The sequence below is a fragment of the Pristis pectinata genome, chromosome 22 (genome assembly GCF_009764475.1).
Source record: "Pristis pectinata isolate sPriPec2 chromosome 22, sPriPec2.1.pri, whole genome shotgun sequence".
NCBI lineage: Eukaryota > Metazoa > Chordata > Chondrichthyes > Rhinopristiformes > Pristidae > Pristis > Pristis pectinata.
Window position 1 is genome coordinate 14938281 of NC_067426.1, and position 22806 is coordinate 14961086.

The 22806-nt window shown below is 43.9% G+C and overlaps 1 protein-coding gene across 2 annotated transcripts in view; it reads right to left on the reverse strand.

Annotated features, from left to right (window-relative positions):
• Positions 1-22806, reverse strand: part of LOC127581814 (PR domain zinc finger protein 1-like) — a 49020-nt gene that overhangs the window by 12200 nt on the left and 14014 nt on the right. Inside the window, exons 2-3 of one of the 2 annotated variants that reach the window (XM_052036557.1) lie at positions 16800-16919; positions 5464-5716 (exon numbers count right to left, since the gene is read on the reverse strand). In XM_052036557.1, the coding sequence (XP_051892517.1) occupies positions 5464-5716; positions 16800-16919 (373 nt within the window). Of the gene's footprint in view, positions 1-5463; positions 5717-5854; positions 5972-16799; positions 16920-22806 lie in introns of those variants that run through there. The other variant, XM_052036558.1, reaches the window with a different exon arrangement.

The following is a 22806-nucleotide window of genomic DNA, read 5'->3' on the forward strand; positions in this document are numbered from 1 at the left end:
AGCCACCCACTGCCCCACCACAAGATTCATTGCTTTCTAAGCTCATCAGCCTGGAACTGACGTGAGCAAATCACTAATTGTAGATATAATAATACCAGGCTAAAGACCAATGGTTTCAAGATTGAAATGTTTCAAGATTGCATTTGCAGATATTGCCTGGTGCACCAGCTACACTGAAGTGAGCATGATGAGTACTGGGCTACACCTTAATGCAACTGCGTATAGCAATTTGTACTGAGTAACCTTTATCCTTCAGGCCTACCCTAAACCCATATTAGGGACAGAGAGATACAGCACGGAAACAGGACGCTTGGCCCACCAAGTCACCACAGTCAATCAAGCACCATTTACACTAATTCTACACTAATACCATTTTATTTTGTCCACATTCCCATCAACTGACCCCTAGATTCTACCACACAATTTGTGTAGGTTGGTAGATTAATGTATAGCCAATTAATCTGCCAACCTGCACAACTTTGGGATATGGGAGGGAACTGAAACACCTGGAGGAAACCCATGCAGTCAAGGGAGAACTCTAAATCAGTCAGTGTCTCAGTTTTAACATTTTGATCCAAATTTTCAAATCCTTCTCTGCTCCCAATGATGTAAACTTCCCCAACCCTCGAGATTCCAGAGTTCTTCCAAATTTTACTGTTTGGATATCCCTACTTAACTTCACCATTCTTGTCACTACCTTAAGTGAAAAAGTCTTACACTCTAGAAATCTGTCCCTGAGCCACTTCAGTTCTCTTTCCACTTTGAAAGTAGATTGTAAAACCTGCCTGCTTCACCAAACCCTCGGTCACCTGTCCTATCTCTTGAGGTGCTTCAGTGTCAAATATGGTCTAAGTACATACCCGTTTTATGCATTAAAGTAATTATAGAAATGCAAATTATTGTGGTAATGAATACGTGGGATTACTTTTGACAAGTCATGTTCACTTATGAGTGTGAGTCACAGTTATTTCACAATGTGCCTCATTCTTGGACTCTGCTGGTTATGAACTTTTGATAGTTTGTCATTTATAAACAGGCTAATTCATATGTTGTTACACAATAATATCCATCATTTGAAAACTAAAGTGCTGAAGGTAAACTGGATTACTTTGTAAATTAGATATTATCTTTAACTTTAGCACATAGTCACAAACAGGTCCCAGACTGATGGGCTATACATTTCTCTGCTTGGTGAAATCCTGTAAATTCTTTCAGATAGGCTGTAAAACTGAGGCCCTGTTTGCCTTTTGGATCTCCAATTGCATTAAAGAAGAGTAGAAGCGTTATCAGCATTTATCAGTATTTATCTCTCAATCAGCTTCATAAAAATCAGATCATCAAATTGCTGTTGATAGAAGCTTGCTTTATGCAAATTAACTCCTGTATTTTCTATATTATTATGATGGTGCTTACGCTTCCCATGGACTCCATTGATTTTGAAGCATTCGGAGATGTCCTGAGGTGGTGAAAGACACTCCACAACCCTGAACTATTTACCAATCAGGGGTTATGGGAAGGGGGAATTTGAGGAAGGCAGTAGCAAACTATTGCCAAATAAGAATTGGCACACAGCATATGATAAAACTATTAAGTGATAAGATCTTGATGACTAGAATGGAAATAGGAGAAATATTGCATGGTGTAGATGAAGCACGAGGTGGTGGTGCAGGGTGGGGCAGAAAGACAGTAAAAATCAGTTTTTATAAAAAAACATCAGTTTACTTTCTCACACTGTTGCATTAATATCTGTAGAGCTATGACCAACTGTCACCAACTCTATGAAGCCTACATGAACAAAGGTCTCCTGGGTTCAGCCCAATCAAGCTGACCTTCACATTGATTTTCCTCTCTGCATTATGCTGCCATTTAATAAACAAAGTCAATATTTGAGTCAATTAAAACCTCAAATTGTTTTTGGATTCTGTAACGATGTGGATCCGACTGACTGAAGTTTAACCCCAGTTTCTGTTTCAGTTTGAATGTAGTGAAACTAGGTGGAGTGTCAGGAGAGTGAGGATGGAAATGGCTAACAATGCAAATATTGTAAGCTATTTTCAGAGGTGAAAAGACATCGTGTTGTCACCTATTTCTCTGCAATTCAACATTTCCAACTGTGAAATGAACACCCTTTCCTCCAGAACACACGTTGCCTATTTATCCAGTTTCAAACAACTAGCAACCCCAACCGCAAAGAAAATGGATTTCATTAAGACGCAAGTATCTGAATGTGGAGGGATAGACTGGTAAAACATTTCATTCAATTGCCTATTTTTCTGCCTGACATTGGACAATAATTTTTCTTCTCCACATCAAAGGGATTTCTTTTTGTTAAAACAATTACAACATTTCTGTGCTTGTGACAGCATACAGTACATTTAATGTACTAAAACATCCCAATGCATTTCATTATCATTATCAAGTATAATTTGATACTATCAAATCTCTTAAGGGATATAATAATGGGCCAAAAATTTGGTTTTAAGGAGTGTATTAGAGGGAGAGAGAAAAACACAGTCAAAGAGATAACAGAGTCAAAAAGGAACCTTGACAGCAATGGGTACAACTCCAAAAATGGAGCAAGGGAGTTAGCACTTTGCAAGAGCACTGAGTTATTGGAGGGCTGTAAAGCGGAAGAGGTTACAGAAATAGATAGGAGGCAATGGCCATGGGTAGCTTTGAAAAAGGTGTGATTTTTTAAATTGTTTTATTCGTGGACTGGGAGACATCATAGGTCAACGAGCATAGGAGTGATGGGTGAATTGGACTTGATGTGAGTAGGAGATAGGCAGAGACACAAATACTAAATATCAGTGAATTTTCAGTGCTGGCAGTTTGGACATCTTAACTCCGAGGGCCCCCTACTCCAACCACTGCTCAGACACCATCTATCTCGATACATTGACCAGCAGAAGCAGTGATCAGGAACCGCTAACTTGACTGATTTCCCCTACTCTCTAATCCAGGACAAATTGCAGTGACGCAGATGAATAGTCTGTTGTTAAAAAGGACTGTCCCTGTTTGTAACAAGGGACAAAAGTATGATATTGGCAGAGAGTAAGCACGGACTTACTAACACCCCAGGGTAGGGAGAGAGGGAAGTACTAGGACAAATTAATTTTTCAGTTTGTGGCTGCTACACGTAATAAAAACCTGTTTAGCAGGGCTAACACTTGTCAAACCACAGCACAAGACAACAGAGAATTGCTGATCATTACTCAACCAGCACCAACAAGGCACCAGCTACAAGAATGATATTATACAAGAGGACACTGAGACAGGATGAAGTCACTACTCTCTGATTAACTTTTACTAAAGAAATCCGAACAGTGTGTAATAGTGGGAAATTTTCAGATGTGCTGGAGTAGACTGGACCAACAAACAGATAAACATTTATGCATACACCAGTGTACACTCGTACACAAATATAGATATGCAAATACATATTACAATGCTTACATACTAAAGCACATACCAATGCATGTTCACACATTTACATGTACACAAAACACATGTATGCATGAGCACACATAGGCATATAGACACATACTTCTTCATCCTTATCCTCAATCACACTGGTTCATCTTTACTCTTGACCTTATTTTAAACACCCACACTCACCTGTGACTCAACCAAATCCTCACCCTCATCACATTCACTTGCTTTCTCACCTTCTCCCTGCCTGTCTAGGTTTGAATATTCAATATAAAAATCTCTGCCCACAAGTTTCAATCGTGTTACTTTTACAGCTATAAATGCCCAAATCCTTTAAAAGATACTGAACAGTATGAGGCAAGACCACCCCGCATTTAACGGGTTCTGTTTAAAGATTATGTAAGCATTCTTGGATAATTTCTGTTAGAGTCCTCACTTCAGCACTCCAAATGGGGAGTGAGATATCACAACCGCAAACCTAAATCCTATTCAAAAATGCCACTGACTCATCAACTGAACATACAAGAAATTCAGGATATTTTTCAAAAAGTAGGGCAAATGGGTAGAATAAAATGCAAAGGGCGTCAGGGAGAAATACAGCTCCATAATTTTCATAAATCACTATTCCCAACTGCACCTTCTAATCTCATCTTTTAAAAAACAAATCAAACCTCACTCCACAAGTCTTTGAAGTGTTTAAAAGCCATAGCCCAGCCTCCAGCTGCAGAACAAAATACAAGGGGACAACTCCTTGAAAGTGTAAATTATTTCTCTTAAAGTAAGATTTATCTCACTAACCACATCTCAAGTGAAAATAAAAGGAATTGCCATGCAGTCAGATCTCCCTTTTGCTGGTTTCACTGCATACCAGCTTTAAAATACAGGAAATTTGAAACTTCTTGCAATCTCCCCGTGAAATCTGCCTTTCAGTTTTTAGTTCCAGCTCTCTTACCTTTTGTTATATGAGAGGGAACAAACAGAAGAAGTAAAGTTGGTTGAACCTTTGACTGCTGAACTTCAAATGGAACCTGTCTTTCTTTACACTGAATTCATAGTTCCAGAGTAGAAGGGGAGTCAGGTGCTGCCTGCTGATACCACCCCATACCAATTGCTCTGGTACTTCTGATGGGTTACAGGCAGCGAACCAGGAGGTTTTGAGTAAAGCTGGTAGGATAAGCAGGGGTTAAATATGGGGCACAATACCCTAAATTACATTGTCATGAGTTAATTCATCCCCCGCCGCCCTCAATTCAAAATGTCTCAATGCACAGAGTGGACAAATGAGTCCGATTCGGTTGGGTTAAACATTTGGCATCAGAATTGGAAAGTGTCTGAATAAGGAATGCTACATTACTTTAGCATAGCACATCACCACAGTCACCGGACTTGCTAATGGAGTGAGTTGCAACGTTTAAAATATTGCATATCTCCCGTGACCCCGCTGCCCCCGTTCTGCATTCAACACTGGCCACCTCCTGCCATCCACATCCACCCACCTTCCCCCGCTGTCAAAACTTTTTATTTGCTTTCAATTCTATACGTGGCTGCGAAAATACTAAAACAAAAACCCGAGTCCGTGGTATTGTGCAGATTGAGACTGTGAAGCAGCGGTTATAAAACTTCAGACGAACTGGCAGTAGCCAGGGCCAAAAGCAAACACGGGAAGAAACCGCCTGGACAGAGAGAGAGAGAGAGGCGCATCTTGCCGCTTGCTTGGGGAGAGAGGACAGTGAGAGTGTTCAACTGGGGAGGGGGGGGGAGGTGGGAAGTAGAGGGGAGCGGAGGATCGTTTGCAATTCTCTCCATAACGAGGACCCCCAACTCGATGCCTAAACGGTGGGTGAGAGAGCAAACAATTCAGCTCCAACTTTATGAAAAAGTTGCAAATCTTTCACGGTCCGCTGTTTGAACGACCACTGCGTGGTGTGGGAAGGGAGGGGAGTTAGTATTTTAAAGTAGACAAGAGCAGAAGCAAATTTCCATTCTCGCCGACCCCGATAAAATCTAATTCAAAAAAAACCTGAGACTCACTGAGTTTAAGCATCACCATGTCGCCAGTTGGTGGGTAATTCAACCTCTCAGCAAACTCTCGGCTGTACCAGACCAGCAGCTCATCGCTGGGTGGGATCGGTTTCACTGTGTAGAAGTAAATGTCGGTGCCATTCTGACAAGCAACCAGGTTCTGTTCCGCCGCCGAGTGTGCGGGATTCACGTACCGCATCCAATTACTCTTACACTCGTTGTAGCCGTCCAGAAAATGATGCAGCCTCCCGGAGGAATAAACCTATGGTGAAAATTACATTAACGTAAAAAATAGGATGAATGTTTATTTTAATGTAAAGATCAAGTATCACTGGCGTTCCGGATTCCATTAAAGAATTGGATCAGTAGAATATAACCAAAACAAAAACAAGTTATCAACCTGCTCCATGTAATCACAGGTCCACTCTGCGCTGTTCAGTGTTTCTGTGTGTAGAATAGAACCGGGAGTACGATCGTTTACACCTCCCCCTCCGTAGCAACACTTTACAGTTCTAATGAGACTAACGCTGGCATGATAAGCGAGCTATTTATAAGAGATGTCACATGATAACATTCGATCATGTTTCTTAGGGTTGGATCTTTCTGTGCGTACGTCTCTTTCACGCCCTTGATTTTTTTTTGAACAACATTTACCCCACCCCATTTGTCAGGCGATTCGCCTCTACGTTTTGTCCGATAAAGTGAATGCCTTCCAGAGCAGGAAGTAGAACAGGCAGCGTTAGAACAGCTGATGTCATTTGTTGTTTCTTTTCTGAATGAGGGAATGGCAATGAGCCAGGGGATTTTGGACAAGGTGCAGGAATCGAAATGCAAATATTTCGCCAACCATAAAGTTTACACTTTGTGTCCGATTTCTACCAGTTTCAAATCCCGCAGGAGGGAAGTACTGAGGAACCCACGCCAGACCACCAATGTCCAGGACGCTGCACTTTGAGGCACCTGTTTTGCCTCCTATGTCGGCAAACGTTATTCCCGCTCATCACCGAGAATAACACTACTGAGGCCCCCAGCATGATCCTCTCCAAGTTCCAGCTATGCCCGGTGCTGAGAGTACTTCTGTCAAGATTTTCCTTTCTTTTTCCCCTCAGCCCACGGCCACTAATTCCACTGGTGTACAGGTCCCACGATTAGACACTGTAGCTGCGTCCCACCGTCACCCACTCCTGGGGTGCACGTCCCACGGGTACCATCTCCCACGCAGGCTTACGTACTAAGGGCACTGACTCCACTAGGGTATAGATTTCTCAGGTACCAAGATCCAGTGGCACTCAGTGCCATGGGCACCAGCATTCACTAGGTGCAATTCCCATGTCACCAACTCTGACCAGGGCATGGGTCCCAGATAGACTGACTCCCACCAACGGAGAGGTCTCAAGAACCGACTCCCACTGGCAATCAAGACTCACGGGGTACAAGTCCAAGGGCACCAACTCCCAGCAGGGCTTGGCCAATGGACAGGGCTCCACTACTGTACAGATCCCATGGACAGCATCTTTCACTGAGGCTGGTCCACAAGCACCAACTCGATCTTGCTGCAGCACCAACTTCCACTGATGCAATAACAGGATCTTCAAGGCAGCAAAACACACTTGGGAATTCCACTTTTGCCAAAGTTTCTCACAAGAGCCACACAAAGAAATATCAGGCAGATGAGCAAAAACTTGATCGGATGTTGAAGCTTTTTAAGGTGTGTCATACATGAGGGGAAACAGAAATAAAAAAGAGGTCAGGAAGTTTATGGGGGGTATTTCAGAGCTTCACAGCTCAAGGTGTGGCTGCCAATGGTGGTTCCATTAAAATGGGAATGAGCAAAAATTCAGAGTTGGAGGCAAAGGTATCTCAGAGGGTTTGGGGGCTGGATAGGGTTTGGATACGATTCTTGGCTGGTGTTAATCCAGACACCAAGGGCTGGTAACACTTTGCTCACATCTGTCATAGAATTACAGAAAGAACACTGCCTAGAGACGACCCATTTGTCCCAAGCTGGCAATGCCAGCCTTTATGTTCCATGGAACCTCTTTATGCCTTCTGAATATATTTGCTTAAGTACAGTCTCACTTATAGCCACACACAAATCAGCTTCCAAGGTGGACGGAGCAGAGGAACAGCGATATACTTCCAAATCAGGATGGTGTATGACTCGGTTGGGAACCTTGTGTTCCCATCCACCTGCTGCTCTCGTTCTTCTTGGTAGTAGCGCTCACAGTTTTGGGAAGGTGCTGTCAGTAGTAGCAGTGCTTTTTGGAGATGGCACACATACAGCACTGACAGTGGAGGGGATGAATGTTTAGGGTGGTGGCTGAGGATTTGTCCTCAGTGGTATCAAGCTTCTTGAGAGTTGGAGATGCATTCAGCCAGTCAAACAAGAATATTCCATCACATAGGTGACTTGTGCCTTACAGTTGGTGGGATGTCTTTGGGGTGTCAGGAGGTGAGTCACTCACTACCAAATCCTCATCTTGTTAGGCAGCCCTCGGGAACAAGGGTGACTTGCTTCCACTCCAGTTCTGTGGGGTCTGAGGTGGCTGATGTGTCCAGTGGGACTTGCAGAGTCTGCCTCAGGTGGGGCAGGAGGTGCTTGACAGGGCAGGTGGCTGAGTAATTTGGGGGACAATGTTCCCCTTCCACTATTTATACTGGCCTTCTGCATGCCCATGGATTGAGGGTTGGTTTACAGATAAGACACATAGAGTAGAGGTAAACAGGTCCTTCTCGGGTTGGGAAGCAGGACTAGTATAATAGCACAGTGATCAGTGCTCGGGCTTCAGCATTCACAATCTATATCAGCATTTTGGTGAATGGAGCAGGAGTAGGCCACTCAGCACTTGTGCCTGCCCCTCAATCCAATAAGAGCATGGCTGATCTGACTGTAACCCCAGTTTATATTCCTGTCCACCCGTGGTAATCTACAAATGTAACATTCACAATTTGGCTGATGAAACAAAAACTACATAGGAATGCATGTAATGATGAGGAGGTAAAGAGGCTTCAAGAGGATGTACAGAAACTGAATGAGTGGGTACCTATATAGTGAGTAGAGTGCAACGTGGAAAAAATGTGAGGTGATCCACTTTGACAGAAGAAACCCAGAAATGCTGAGTATTTACTTAATGGTGAAAGACTGGGAAGTGTTTATATTCAAGGGGACCTGGTAACCCCGTATGCAAGTCACCGAAAGCTAACTGCAGGTGCAGCAGATAATATGAAAGGCAAGTGGTTTATTACAAGAGGATTTTAAATACACCAGTACAGCCATCATTACAACCACACAGAGGTCAAACCTGGAATATTCTTATCAATTTACTCTCATTGCCTAGAAAAGGATCTTCTTGCTACAGAAGAGTCACCAAACTGGTCCTTAGGATAGCAGATCTGTTATGTGAGGAGGGATTGTGTAGGCTAAGCCTCTACTGTCTGGAGTTTGGCAGAATGAGGAGGTATTGAACCACATGACATTCTCAGAGGCCCTCTCTGGATGGCTCATGGGGATGTTTTCCATGGCTAAGGAGTCTAGAACACAATCACAATCTAAAGTAAGTAGCCAGTTAGGACAGAAACGAAGAGAACTTTCTTCCCGCGGGAGAGTGGGGAATCATTTGAATTCTCTACTCTGGAGGGCTGTGTCACTGATACCGTTCAGAACAGAGATCTGGATATTAGAGGAATGAAGAAGTATAGGGATAGGGTAGGAAAATAGCGATGTGGTGGGTTAGTCGTGTTCTTACTGAATGGCAGTCAGGCTTGAGGGCCCGAATGGCCTACTCGTGTACTTCTCCAGTTTGAGCTGTCATGGGTTTGGATTCCCAACAGCAGGCAGGAATGTTAATGCTTTTTTCCCAAGAAAGCTTTAGCAGTATCATGGGGTTGTGGTCTATGTCCTGCTGGTAAATTCCTCCAGTGAGTGTAGGGCACGCGATCGAGATGACCTATCCATCAGATGTCGAAGCAGGATTCCCAGCCCCTGACTGACCCAGTGTGCACGGCGCATTATCCCAGTCACCTCACACAGAACTCAAGAAGTGCTTTTACTATTGCATTAAAGTTTCGGATCGTCAAAACCAAACCAGACCAAAAAGTTAGTTCCCTTGATTTTCACCAATGTCATAATAATTCCTGGCACAGGCGTCGCTACGGACTTCGCGGTTGTCGGTGTCCCTTTCAGGATTCCCTTGTAGTAACGTATCGCACTGCATGGTCTATTTAAAGCAATACTTGATTGTGAAGGCGGGATGAGGCAGGATAATCGTTGCAACAAACAACTTCGGATATTCCCCGAGCTGGGATTAGTTTTAGCTGTGACTCACTCCTTTCAGGACGTCGCGGTGATTCTGATGTCAATGGGTATCGTTATTCGAAAGAGTTGGAGCCGGGGTTACATAATGACGCCGATCCGCTGGGGTTGGAATCGGCGTGAGGATGTGATGCCGCCGACAGTGCATCGACCTCCTAACACTCACCGCCCGGACTCCTTGTAACAGGCCCGGAGTGCCGGGGTGATCCCACCCAGTGGACCTGCACACACCCTGCCCCATCTACAAACCACCCAAACACTAAATCCCAGTAGTTTTGCAAAGTACAAGAGCAGGCGACAGATCTAGAAGCGATTTCCAGTCGTTAAAATTTACAAACATTTGTACCATATCAAATTGCACTTGAAGTTCTTATTAAGCGATAAATGCATTAACGTCCAGTTAAAGGGGATTCGAAACCGCCGCGTTCATTATTTGGACTAAACAACAGAATTGGTCATGTGTGGGTCACATGCGAGGGAGGGAAAGGGGTCAGATATCACCCAGCACGGATTAAATCAGGAAACTAGATTACTTCAGAATTTGAACAGTTAGAACAGAAAATAATTCTTTAAAGTGGGAAATTATGAAATAAAGTGCTTCTAATGGATCTCCTTTTAAATCTGACTTGATCAAAATATGAACGTGGCAAAAGGAAATGCATTGTCTTTGAAACAGAGATACATGGGTCTGAAAGAGATGCGGCAAGCTGACAAAGTGGACATTGGGGTTAAGATCAATCAACACCACATATTAGCATTTATATTTCCCTTCGTTTTGGAAATGATAAAAGAAAAAGGAGACGGGGCAACCACGTAATTGTCTTGGTGACAACCTGCCAATAGAGGGCGATGAGACCGAAGGGTGAGCTGGTTAAGTGATGCAACACAAAGAAACTGGACTTCACCCTTTCACTGAGCAGGAAACATGGGCTAAATATCGTCTTAATGCTCAATTGCATGCCCCACCCAAAAAAAACCCCGCGAAATTGGCCAAAAGTATTTTGGAAACAGCACTATGTTTGTCTTACACCGAGGTAGAAGGGGCCACTGTGAAGTTCCGAATGGAATGCAGCTGCCCCCACTTTGTTGTGTATCTCTCTGAGGAGTTCCCCCACCAGTCAGACACCGGCAATGCACACACGATGGCTGCCAGAGGCTGTAGGAGACAGGGAGAAGTGAATGAGACCTGGAATTCTTATCAGTGAGGTAAATGCTTCGAGGGAGGATGCTGGATGCCCAGGGAATTGTCAGAATGCTTGCTAAGGAATGTCCCCAGCTGTGAGGAGTCCCACACGTTCAGCAAGACACAAATTTCATATTCTCACAATAAGAGATATTTAAATATACTGGGTGTACAAATATATGGTCATAATGCAGGCAAATGGGATTAGTGTAAATGGGCACAAAGATTGCCATGGACACTGGGCTAAAGGGCCCATTTATGTGCCGTATTAGTCTTATGACTCTACAACTCTAATATGTGTCAGTGACCTCCACACCACTGAAGATGGTTGTAGTGAACCATTTCAGTAAATGGGTTGGGGATCCATTCATTCATGTATTATAATTAGTGCAGGTAGGCCTGGCGAGAAAGATATGAGGGGTTACTAAATGTTATAAAATCGGAAAATGCTGGAAACATTCAGCAAGTCAAGTAGCATCTATTGAAAGAAGAAACAGAGTTAATATTTCACGTCAAAGACATTTCTTCAGGGTTGACTCTGCTTCTCTCCCTGCAGATGCGGCCTGACCTGTTGAGTACTTATAGCATTTATTGATTTTATTTCAGATTTACATCATCTGCAGATTTTGGACTTTCAGTTATTATATGCCATCTGGGCTTTCTCAGCTGATTACTGGTAAACCGTCGATTTTAAGAAATGGACAGTGGAGGTGGTCATTTGTCTCAACTGGAGACTCCAAATCAGCAGGATTCTTGCAAACAATTTCACTCTGCCATCCCTGGAGCCAATGTTAGTGAATCTTTGCTGCATTCTCTCAAGTATATCCTCCCTTAGATAAGGTGACCAAAACTGTACACAATACTCCAGGTGCAGTTTAACCCAGGCACTATATAAAGGCAGTTAGATCTCTTTATTCATGTGCTCAAATTCTCTCACAAAGGCTTTCCTAATCTCTTGTTGGCTTTCAGAGTTCATTGTAAAAGGACATGTACGTCTCTTTGAACAGTAACATGATCTAAACTCCTATTGTTTAAAAAATATTCCATTTGCATGTTGTGCACCAAAGTGGAAGACTTCACATTTGTCCACCTTATATTCCACCTGCAATCTTCTTGCCACTCACTCGGCTTGTCCCCAACATTCTCCTCCTTATTCACAAACTGGAGGAACAGCACCTCATTTTCCATCTTGGAACCTTGCAGCCTAATGGCATGAACGTTGAATTCTCCCACTTTAAGTAATACCCACCACCTCCCGCTCCCCCCCCCCCCCCACCAACATGTTTCTTCTCTTCTTCCCTTTCCTGGCCTCTTTCTTTTTTCTACCCTTTTCTTCCTTTCTCTCCTCACCTTTGACCCATCCCCCAGTGGATCTGCTCTCCCCTCCTCCGCCGCACTTGCCCATCACTATCTCCTACCTGCATCTACCTATCACCACCCTGTGCCCACCCCGCCTCCCCTCTTTTGTCCACCTATCACTGCTCTGCTTTTCCCTCCTATATATTGGGCTTCCCCTTTTCCTATCTTCAGTCCTGAGGAAGAGTCCTGTCCTGAAAGATTGACTGTCTGATTTTCTCCACGGATGCTGCCTGGCCTGCTGAGTTCCTCCAGCATCATCGTGTTTTTATTCACAATCATCCCTAATTTTATATCATCAGCAAATTTGGAAATATGATTCTTGGTGCCCTCAGCTGCTATGGAGGGAAGCAAAGTATTTTGATGATGTCTCTCTTATCCAACCTCTGATCTTGACTGCCTATGAGAAAAGGATGATCCTCTTCACCAGGATAGGCACTGATGAAAAGAGACCAATATTGAGATTGAAACAAATCTTCGGACTTACCCTGATGTTAAACGGTGGGACCGAGGCAGCGGGAAGGAGGGAGCTGAGCTCAGAACATCCGGGAGAATCATTTGGGTGGAGCTGAGAAACCAGGAGGGGCAGGAAACATTGGTGGGGGCTGTCTGTAGACCCCCACACAGCAGTGTTAAAGTAGGGAATGGTAGGAATCAGGAAACTAGAGGCACGTGTTACAGAAGAATTTTGATCTACATTTGAACTTGGCATTTATAGTACGGAGGAATTATTCATAGGGGGAGAAGGGATGGCTCACTCGATGAGGGAAGAGGCTGTTGTGCATTGAGAAAGGATTCATCAATAGAGAAACAAAGGACTGCAGACGCTGGAATCCAGATGAAAGACACAACATTGCTGGGGGAGCTCGGCAGGCCAGGCAGCATCCGTGGAGAAATGTTGCCGTGGAGAGGACCGCCTGCTTTTCTCCACGGATGCTACCTGGCCTGCTGAGTTCCTTCAGCATCATCACATTTTTCAAGGATTCACCAATAAACTGTTAGCTCAGGGCCTTTAGGAAACAGTATTCATAATATGAGACTTTTTCCCAGGGCAAAGATGGCTCTCACTAGGGGGCATAATTTTAAGGTGATTGGAGGAAGGTATAGGGGGGATATCAGGGGTATTTTTTTTACACAGAGAGTGGTGGGTGCGTGGAATGCACTGCCGGCTGAGGTTGTGGGGGAAGATACATTAGGGATATTTAAGAGACTCTTAGATAGCCACATGAATGATGGAGAAATGGAGGGCTATGTGGGAGGGAAGGGTTAGATAGATCTTAGAGCAGGATAGAATGTTGGCACAACATCATGGGCCGAAGGGCCTGTACTGTGCTGTAATGTTCTATGTTCTATGAATCAGACATAAAAGGCAGACAGTGATTTTTTTTGTGAAGAACTGTCTGCACATCTTCCTACCCTGCAGGATGTTGGAGGTGTAGTAAGTATGAGTTACAGTTCATATCCTTTCATGGTTAATGTAATGATGCGATTAAAGGTCCCTCCCCCGCCCTGGTTTCTATTCATCAAGGCCCCACTTTACAAATACATTTCCCAACTGACAAGATGGGTTGACTAAATAGCCATGCTAGTCCACTCTCCAGGGGAAACAGTTGTATGTTTTCCCAAATCCTGGAGACTGCAAACCCCTCAAATGAACCTATCAGTCAATCATTTTTCTCCAACCTACCTCCTCCTAAATCCCACATTCCCTTACAGTTCCCAGCCCCACATCTCCTGCGGCCCTTAGTCACAATTTTGCTCTTTCCCCTCAACTCCAACTCTCCACTTTCCCCGTAGAATTAAAACCCCCTCCATATCTTCCCTCAACTCCACCTCTCTACCTCACCCACCACCTTCAATCACATCTCTTCATCCTAATTAGCCCTTACCTCCTTAATCCCCTGGCCCCTCCTTCCCCTTTACACCTTAACTCTCTCCCTTCACTTCCTCTATCCTCTCAACAGCTCCTCCTTAAACCCCATAGGTCCCAACTGCTCAGGCCACCCCCTTCTCCATAGACCTCAATCCAATCTCCCTAACACTCAAATATATATTTGTGTAGCCCTCAACCCCCATGTTCCCCCTACAGCCCTCAACCCCACCTTTCCACCTTCCCTATCTCTCTCAGCCCTGCTCCTTACAGCTGTTAATCCACTCCCCCAACCCACAATCCCACTTCCCCGTATGTCTTGCAACCCGCACATCGCCATCTATTCCACAGCCGTTGACCCCATATTTCCCACTCTCCCGTTGCCCTCTTTCTTATCTCTCTGCTTCCTATACACCCCTCAACCCACATCCACCTATATTCCATCTTATAGAACATAGAACAGCAAAGGAACAGGCTTTTGACCTATCTTGTCTGTGCTGACCATGATGCCAGTCTAACTAATCCCATCTGCCTGCACCTGGTCCATCTACCTCTATTCATGTTCATGTGTCTGACTAAACACCTTTAAACATTACTATCGTATCCGTTTCTACCTCCTCCCCTGGCAGTGCGTTCCAGGCACCTACTGCTCTCTGTGTATAAAAAAACTTGCCTTTCACATCTCCTTTAAACTTTCCCCCCTCACGTTCTATCTTTCATTCTCCCTATAATCTTTAATGACTACTGGAAGTCACTTCAAAAGTAATCGCCTTTTCAAAAAAGTGCTTATTTGAATGTGGAGCCAGAGGCACAAAGGTCTCACCTGGCTCCACTGAGTCCCCAAGGTTACTACAGGGTAATTCACAATTGCCTTGCTTCTCTTTGGCCAGTGGCTCTCCACCCTACCACCCCCACCCCTCCTCCCCCCTCTATCTTTATCTTCCTGTAAAGTTCCATTCCTCCCAATCACTTCCCCTCACCTTTGGCCAAGCTGTTGATAACACAGTGACTTAACAACTGAACTTTTTAGCTGGGGAGCTCATAGTTTTGAGGCCTAACTTCAGGCGTGCCTCAGGCCTAACTGGTCTAGAGAAGGGCAGCTCCCTGATAAATCAACTTTCAAAACCATCGGCTAATGTTGCTGATATTTATGATCGTTGCCCATCTGCTTGACACCCATTGCAGGCCGAAGGTCAGAATGAAAGGATGTCACAGAGCGTTTCTGCACCTAATCAGTATTGGTGGGAAGGACCCTGGTACAGACTGAAGTCCCTTCCAATGAAAGGATAAGGGCAAAATTGCAGCTCCGCTGGGCTCCCATGAAGTATTGGTATTGCTCGTTGATTGCTGTTAGAGACAATGATGACTAGCTGCCACAGCCAGCCTTTGCTCACTAGTACATTCAGCATCATGAAGGGATCATAGGGTGCTTAAATATCTCCACCCACCTTCTCTCCATATCCTTCAGCCCTGCTCTCTTCTCAAACAGATGCACATATTCTGACCCCAGTAGCACAGGAAGAACGTCTATGGTAATTAGTCCCACATCTCAGTGAACACAAAAACTTCTTTTACTTTCCCTCTTACTTCTAACTTCCTCACTTTTTAATCTGCAGTCTGTGAGCTTTCACCACACCCCTACAATGTGTCCAGAAGAGCCATGCCAAACTCCTCCATAACCACAAAAACCTCAAGTGCCTCATGGAGTAGTCACCTCCTTTCCAAAGAGATTACGCACAATTTCCATTACGATTGAAAATTGCTGATCCCAGGAATCATGTTGCCTACTTCCCGCAGACCCTCTCAAGCCAATAGTATTTGACTAGTGTCCAAGTTGCACAATGATCCAGGTTGTTTCCGAACGAGACCATAACACCAATAATAGCACCATCTATTCTACTTTCAGTATAACATTTGATTAAACAGCACACAGGGAGCTTCAGGTTCATATCAAATAACAGCGTCAGCCACTCCTCCATAGGTCTCAATCTGAACCCCATTGATGAAGGTTACAATTCAGTCCTTCTCAATGGTGTGTGTGCAAGGTCAGAGACACAAGTTTGCCCAACCCCAACAAAACCCATCCAAAAGTTATCTACAAGATGAGGTTTGGGCAGCGTTGCAACATTGGCCGTGAAACATGAAGAACATTGAGGTTCACACCTCCAAAGGTCAACCAGTGTGAGTTCCTGCATATCCATACTTCTGTTTCAAAACGTGAACAGCTTCAGCATCCACAGCAACATCTCCGGTGGAGCACTCTGGGAGCCAAAAATTCAGCAAAGGCCTGAACCTGCCCTTGGATGAACAGAAAAGGTGCCTCAGCACTATTTTGGCAAAGTGCAAGAGAGTATGCCTGGTATCCTGGCTAATACTTACTCTTTAACCAACGTCATTAAAAAGAGATGATCCCGGTCTTTGCTATTTGCAGGAATGTGCTTGGCACAAATTTCCCATTGGAATGATAACTATAAAACCAATGAACTAACTGTATAATTTTTGGCATCTCCTGAGGATGTGAAAGGCACTACATAAATATAAATTCTTCCTTCCATGCAGGTAGAGAGATAAGATTTGTCTTCAATTATCCAGTCATCTTCAGCTGGTGGCCTTGGATTACTCACCCTCCAGAAGTACTTTCTGCTTATGTTCTTTGGGACATTGTCTTTGGTGTAGATATCCCCAACCAATGGCCCGAAGCGTGTCCCTTGGGGTATGTATTCTCTGCTAATTACTCCAATCACCTGCAGGTCAGGAGAGAAATGTTTGGTCAGAGATCATTCACTCCTCCCAGATTCCCATGCAGGCAGTCAAAACAAGTCCAAAAAAATGGCTATTGCATATCATTTAACATGTGGAAAGCAAACCAGGTTAGTGTCACTGGTGTTCAGTCAGCTGCAGCAGGGTCAAAGTTATGGGTCAGGGCCTTTTCTCTAGAGACTGGAATACCACAATATAGGCAGATACTCCAGTTCATTATTGAGGGAGCACTGCTGCTCAGAGGAGCTGTATTCAGGATGAGCCAGTGGAGCAACATGTTGTACATTAGCAAAGTCATAGAGCCATAGAGTAACATAGCATGGAAACAGGCCCTTCAAGTCCAACTGGTTCATGCCGACCAAGATGCATATCGAAGTTAGTCCCAATTGTCCACACTTAGCCCATATTCCACTAAACCTTTCCTATCCAGGTACCTCCCAAATGTCTTTTAAATGCTGTTATTGTACCTGCCTCGACCTCTTCCACTGGCAGCTTGTCCCATATACGCACCACCCTCTTTGTGAGAAAGTTGCCCCTCAGGTCTCTTTTAAATATTTCCCCATTCACCTTAAATCTATTCCTTCTAGTTTTTGATTCCCTTTCCCTTGGCAAAAGACTGTGTGCATTCACCCTATCTGTGCCCCTCATGATTTTATACAAATCTATAAGGTCTTGCACCTTATTGTCTACCTGCACTGCACTTTCTCTGTAGCTGTTACACTTGCACTCTATAATGATTTGATCGGTATGAACGGTATGCAAAACAAGTTTTTCACTGTACCTTGGTACATGCAACAATAATAAACCAATTCCAATTCCAAGGTCACACCTCAGTCTACTATGCTCCAAGGAATAAAGTCCTAGCCTGCTCAACCTTTCCCGATAACTCGGGTCCTGAGAACATTCTTTTAGATCTTCTTTGCACTCGTTCCAGCTTAATGACAGGGTAACCAAAACTGTACACAATACTCCGGGTCCGGACTCACCAATGTCTTGTACAACTGCAAAATAACTTCCCAACTCCTATACTCAATACCCTGACTGATGAAGGCCAGCATGCCAAATGCTTTCTTCACCACCCTGTCTACCAGTGATGCCACTTTCAGGGAACTATGTAGTTGTACTCCTAGGTCCTTTTGTTCTACAACACTCCACAGAGCCCCACCGTTCACTGTGAAGGTCCTTCCTTGTTTTGGCTTCCCAAAACATAACACCTTGCATGTAGCTGAATTGAATTCCATTTCCATGCCTTGTAATCTTTGATAACCTTCTTCACTGTCTATGATACCACCCATTTTAGTGTCATCAGCAACCTTACTGACCATGTGTTTGGTCCATTGCATTTTTTTAGTCCACGTTAATGACATGGACGGCAGTGAAATCCACAAAATCCAAATTTGCAGCTGACACAAAGTGTGCAGTATTGTGAACGTACAAAGGACAGTGATAAACTGCAGGATATAAACAGGTTGTTCGGATGGGCAGATGCATTGCAGATGACGTCTGTTGTGAAGAAATATACAGGAGCAATATATGAGGAGAGATGATATAAAACAGAAGATACTATTCTAAGAGAGGTGTCAAAGCAGAGGTGTCTGGAGAGTATGGGTGGACTAATCACTCAAAGTGGCTGGCCAGGCTGAGAAATCTGTTCAAGTTCAAGTTTATTGTCATGGGCATACATAGCCAGGGTATAAATGCCATGAAAATTAGCTTTTTGCAGCAGCAGCACAGTACATTACAGACATGACAGACATAAATTACAAACACAATAATAAGGAATACACAATTCCAGGCTTTATCTATAGAGGCATGGAGTAAAAAAGCAGGGAAGTCATACTGAATCTTCATAAAACACTGGACCAACTCAACTGTAGTATCATTGAGTTCTGCTGGTCCCATTATAGGCAAACTGTAAAGACGTTAGAGAGGGTTGAGAAAAGATTTATGAGAATGGTTTCTGTTGACTACTGTCACAGGGATAAATTAGAGAGGCTAACACTGCTTTCTTTAGAGAAGGCTGAGAGGAGATCTGATAAAATGATGAGTGATCTGGACAGAGTCTGTTCCCATTTGGTGAGGGGTCAAGGACAAGAGGTCAGTGGTATAAAATAAAAGGGGGAGAGAATTAAGAGTAGCGTGAGGAATATTTTTTTTGGTTTTACGCAGTGTATGGTTAGAATTTGGAGTGCTGCATCTGCAAATGTAGTGGAAGCAGATCCCATTATGGCCTTCAAGACGGAATTGGATAAATATATGGTAAGGAAAAATTTGCAAGGCTTCAGGGAAGGGGCCAGGGGTGGAACTACTGAGTGTCTCTGATTGACAGCAAGCATGGACACAATGGCTGAATGACCTCCTTCTGTGCTGTAACCATTCCATGATTTAAATATTGCTTCATCAACCAACCAGGTCATGAACTGGTCAGACACCCACTCCATATTTGTGGGAGCTTGCTGCACACAATCCTGCTGCAGAATTTATTTACATAACAATGCACTGAATAAGCAATTCATTGGCTGTGAAGTACATTGAAGTATTCCACTGATGTGCCTGCATGCAATGGAAGTGTAAGTTCCTTTTTGCTTATTTGATACCTCTCCAGAGGGTCCATGCTGGAGGATATTCCCTTAAATACTCAACAACCAGCTGGATTTCAGTACTCTGAATATTCCTCTGACACCAGATTTTGACTAGTGTCTTTTGCACTAACCCTTCATTCACATGGTGACCTTGTATGACAACTACCAATGTGGGAAACTGAATTAACAATGTTTCTTTGATAGGAAATTAACATTATGAAATTAAACAGTTTGGTTGTCAGCAGTACCAATGAATGATAATGTTGCAACTTCCTGCTTTAAAGATAGAGAACAATTTCATTTCTCTCTTTCATTTGACTAATGGCTTTCAAGAATTAAGGGGGGAACCACTGAATTCTCACAGGTGGCTTATTTCTGTACCAGTTTAATCTCCAGTGGTTGCTTGCTTTCCTTTGGCTATCGTGGTGCCTTGAGTCAGAGGACAGCACTCATCATTAGATGAAATGATTAGGAACAGGAGTCATCGATTCAACCCTGCAAGCCTGCTTGGTCACCCAATTATATCTTGGATGTTCTACAACTCATCTCCATTCACCATCTTTGTTCCACATTCCTTGAAACCCTTGTATTAAAAAAAGTGTTTCACTCTCAGACGCTTCAATTGATGCTCAGAACCAATACTGTGTTATGGGAGAAAATTCAAAACTTCTCCTCCCCTCTTAGAGTCATAGAGTCCTACAGCACAGAAACAGGCCCTTCAGCCTATCTAGTCCATGCTGACCTGATCTTCTGCCTAGTCCCATCTACCTCCACCTGGACCATATCCCTCCAAACCTCTCCCATCCATGTACCTATCCAAACTTCTCTTAAGTGTTTCAATTGGACCCACATCTACTACTTCCACTGGCAGTTCATTCCACACACACACCACCCTCTGAGTGAAGAAGTTTCCCCTCAGGTTCCCCTTAAATATTTCACCTTTCACCCTAAACATATGACCCCTAAGTTCTAGTCTCACCCAACCTGCAGGGAAAAAGCCTGCATGCATTCACCCTATCTATACCCCTCATAATTTTTTATACCTCTATAAGATCTCCCCTCATTCTCCTGCGCTCCAGGGAATAAAGTCCTATTCTATTCAACCTTTCCCAATAACTCAGGTCCTCAGGACCCAGCAACATCCTTGTAAATTTTCTCTGCACTCTTTCAAGCTTATTGATATCTTTCCAGTAGGTAGGTGACCAGAACTGCACACAATACTCTAAATTCGGCCTCACCAACGTCTTGTACAACTTCAGCAAAACATCCCAACTCCTGTACTCAGTCCCCCGATTTATGAAGACCAATATGCCAAAAGTTCTCTTTATGGCCCTATCTGCCTGTGATGCCATTTTCAAGGAATTATGGATCTGTATTCCCAGATCCCTTTGTTCTACTGCACATCTCAGAGCCCTGTCATTCACTGTGTAATTCTTATCCTGGTTTGTCCTCCCAAAGTGCAACACCTCACACGTCTTCATTAAACTCCATCTGCCATTTTTCAGCCCATTTTCCTAGCTGGTCAAAATCATGCTGCAAGCTTTGATAGTCTTCTTCACTGTCCACTACGGCCCACTCTGGGTGTCATCCGCAAATTTGCTGATCCAGTTTACCACGTTATTATCTAAGTCATTAATATGGATGATAAACAACAATGGACCCAGCACTGATCCCCACGGCACACCTCTAGTCACAGGCCTCCAATGAGAGAGACAACCATGTACTACTACTCTGGCTTCTCCTGCTAAGACAATGTTGAATCCAATTGACTACTTCATCCCGAAGTAGTGGGAACAGCCTCCCATGCGGGACTTTGTCAAAGGCCTTGATAATTTCCACTGTATTTCCTTCATCAACCTTCTTGGTAACCTCCTCAAAAAACTCTATAAGATTGGTTAGACATGACCTACCACGCACAAAGCCATGTTGACTATCCCTAATCAGGCCCTGTCTATACAAATACTTATATATCCTGTCCCTTAGAATACTTCCCAATAATTTACCCACTTCTCCCAGTTATCACCCTCGAACAGAATAGCACTAATTTGAAAATTCTGTTCCTTTTTTCTCAATTCCCCCACCAAGAATAGGTTTTTCATATCTTCCTTCTAGCATCACACATCCTTCAGTTCTATCATTCCTCACCTTCCTACATTCAAGAGCTTACAAGCCCAGTTTATGGAACTAGGGTCACCAGCTCAGCCCCATCTTTAATGAAATTAGCAGTCTATACCTGCCCTATGAAAAGAAGACCCAAGGATGTCCTCCTCCTGCCCCTCCCTCCTTTCACCGTGGGTAGGACAAAGTGGAAAGAGATTAATTCATAGACACAAGTGTACATTGGAAGCACCTCACAATACCATGATGAAGCCTCAGCTGACACAGAGGTCCTGCCATCTGAGAGAACTGGGAGGGATGGGGACTAGAAGATAAACAGGGAATAATTCTTCCCAAATATTAATCAGGTACTCCACCTACTTCCAACAAGCCTGCACAGATCTCCTCACTGTCAGATCATCTGAGCCCACTTGGCATCAATCTGCATGGTGGGGTGAGGAGTGGAGTGGCGGTGGATGGAAATCAACTGATGAGATTAAACTTCCATGCGTAGCCACACTTTTATCTCTTCCAAGAAAGAATTACAGATATGCTCCCAGACAAGTGGTAGGTGTGAGGCATTTAATCTGGGCAAGTGTGAGGTGTTGCACTTTGGGAGATCAAAAGTAAAGGAAAAGTACACAGTTAGTGGCAGGACCTTAACAGCGTTGATGTACCGAGGGATCTTGGGCTCCCTGAAAGTGACCACACAAGTTGATAGGATGGTAAAGAAGGCGCATGGCACGCTTGCCTTTATTAGTCAAGGCATTGAGTTAAGAGTCAGGAAGATATGTTGCAGCTTTATAAAACTCTGGTTAGGCCACATCTGGAGTATTGCATTCAATTCTGGTTGCCCCATTATAGGAAGGATGTGGAGGCTGTGGAGAGGGTTCAGAAGAGGTTTACCAGGATGCTGCCTGGATTAGAGGACAGATGCTACAGAGGTTGGATAAACTCGGGTTGTTTTCTCTGGAACGGCTGAGGGGAGACCTGATAGAAGTTTATAAAATTATGAGAGGCATAGATAGAGTAGATAGTCGGTATCTTCCTCCGAGGGTTGAAATATCAAGGGCAAGCATTTAAGGTGAGAGGGGGAAAGTTCAAAGGAGATGTGCAGGACAAGTTTTTTTAACACAGAGTGGTGGGTGCCTGGAATGTGCTGCCAGGGGTGGTGGTGGAGCAGATACAACAG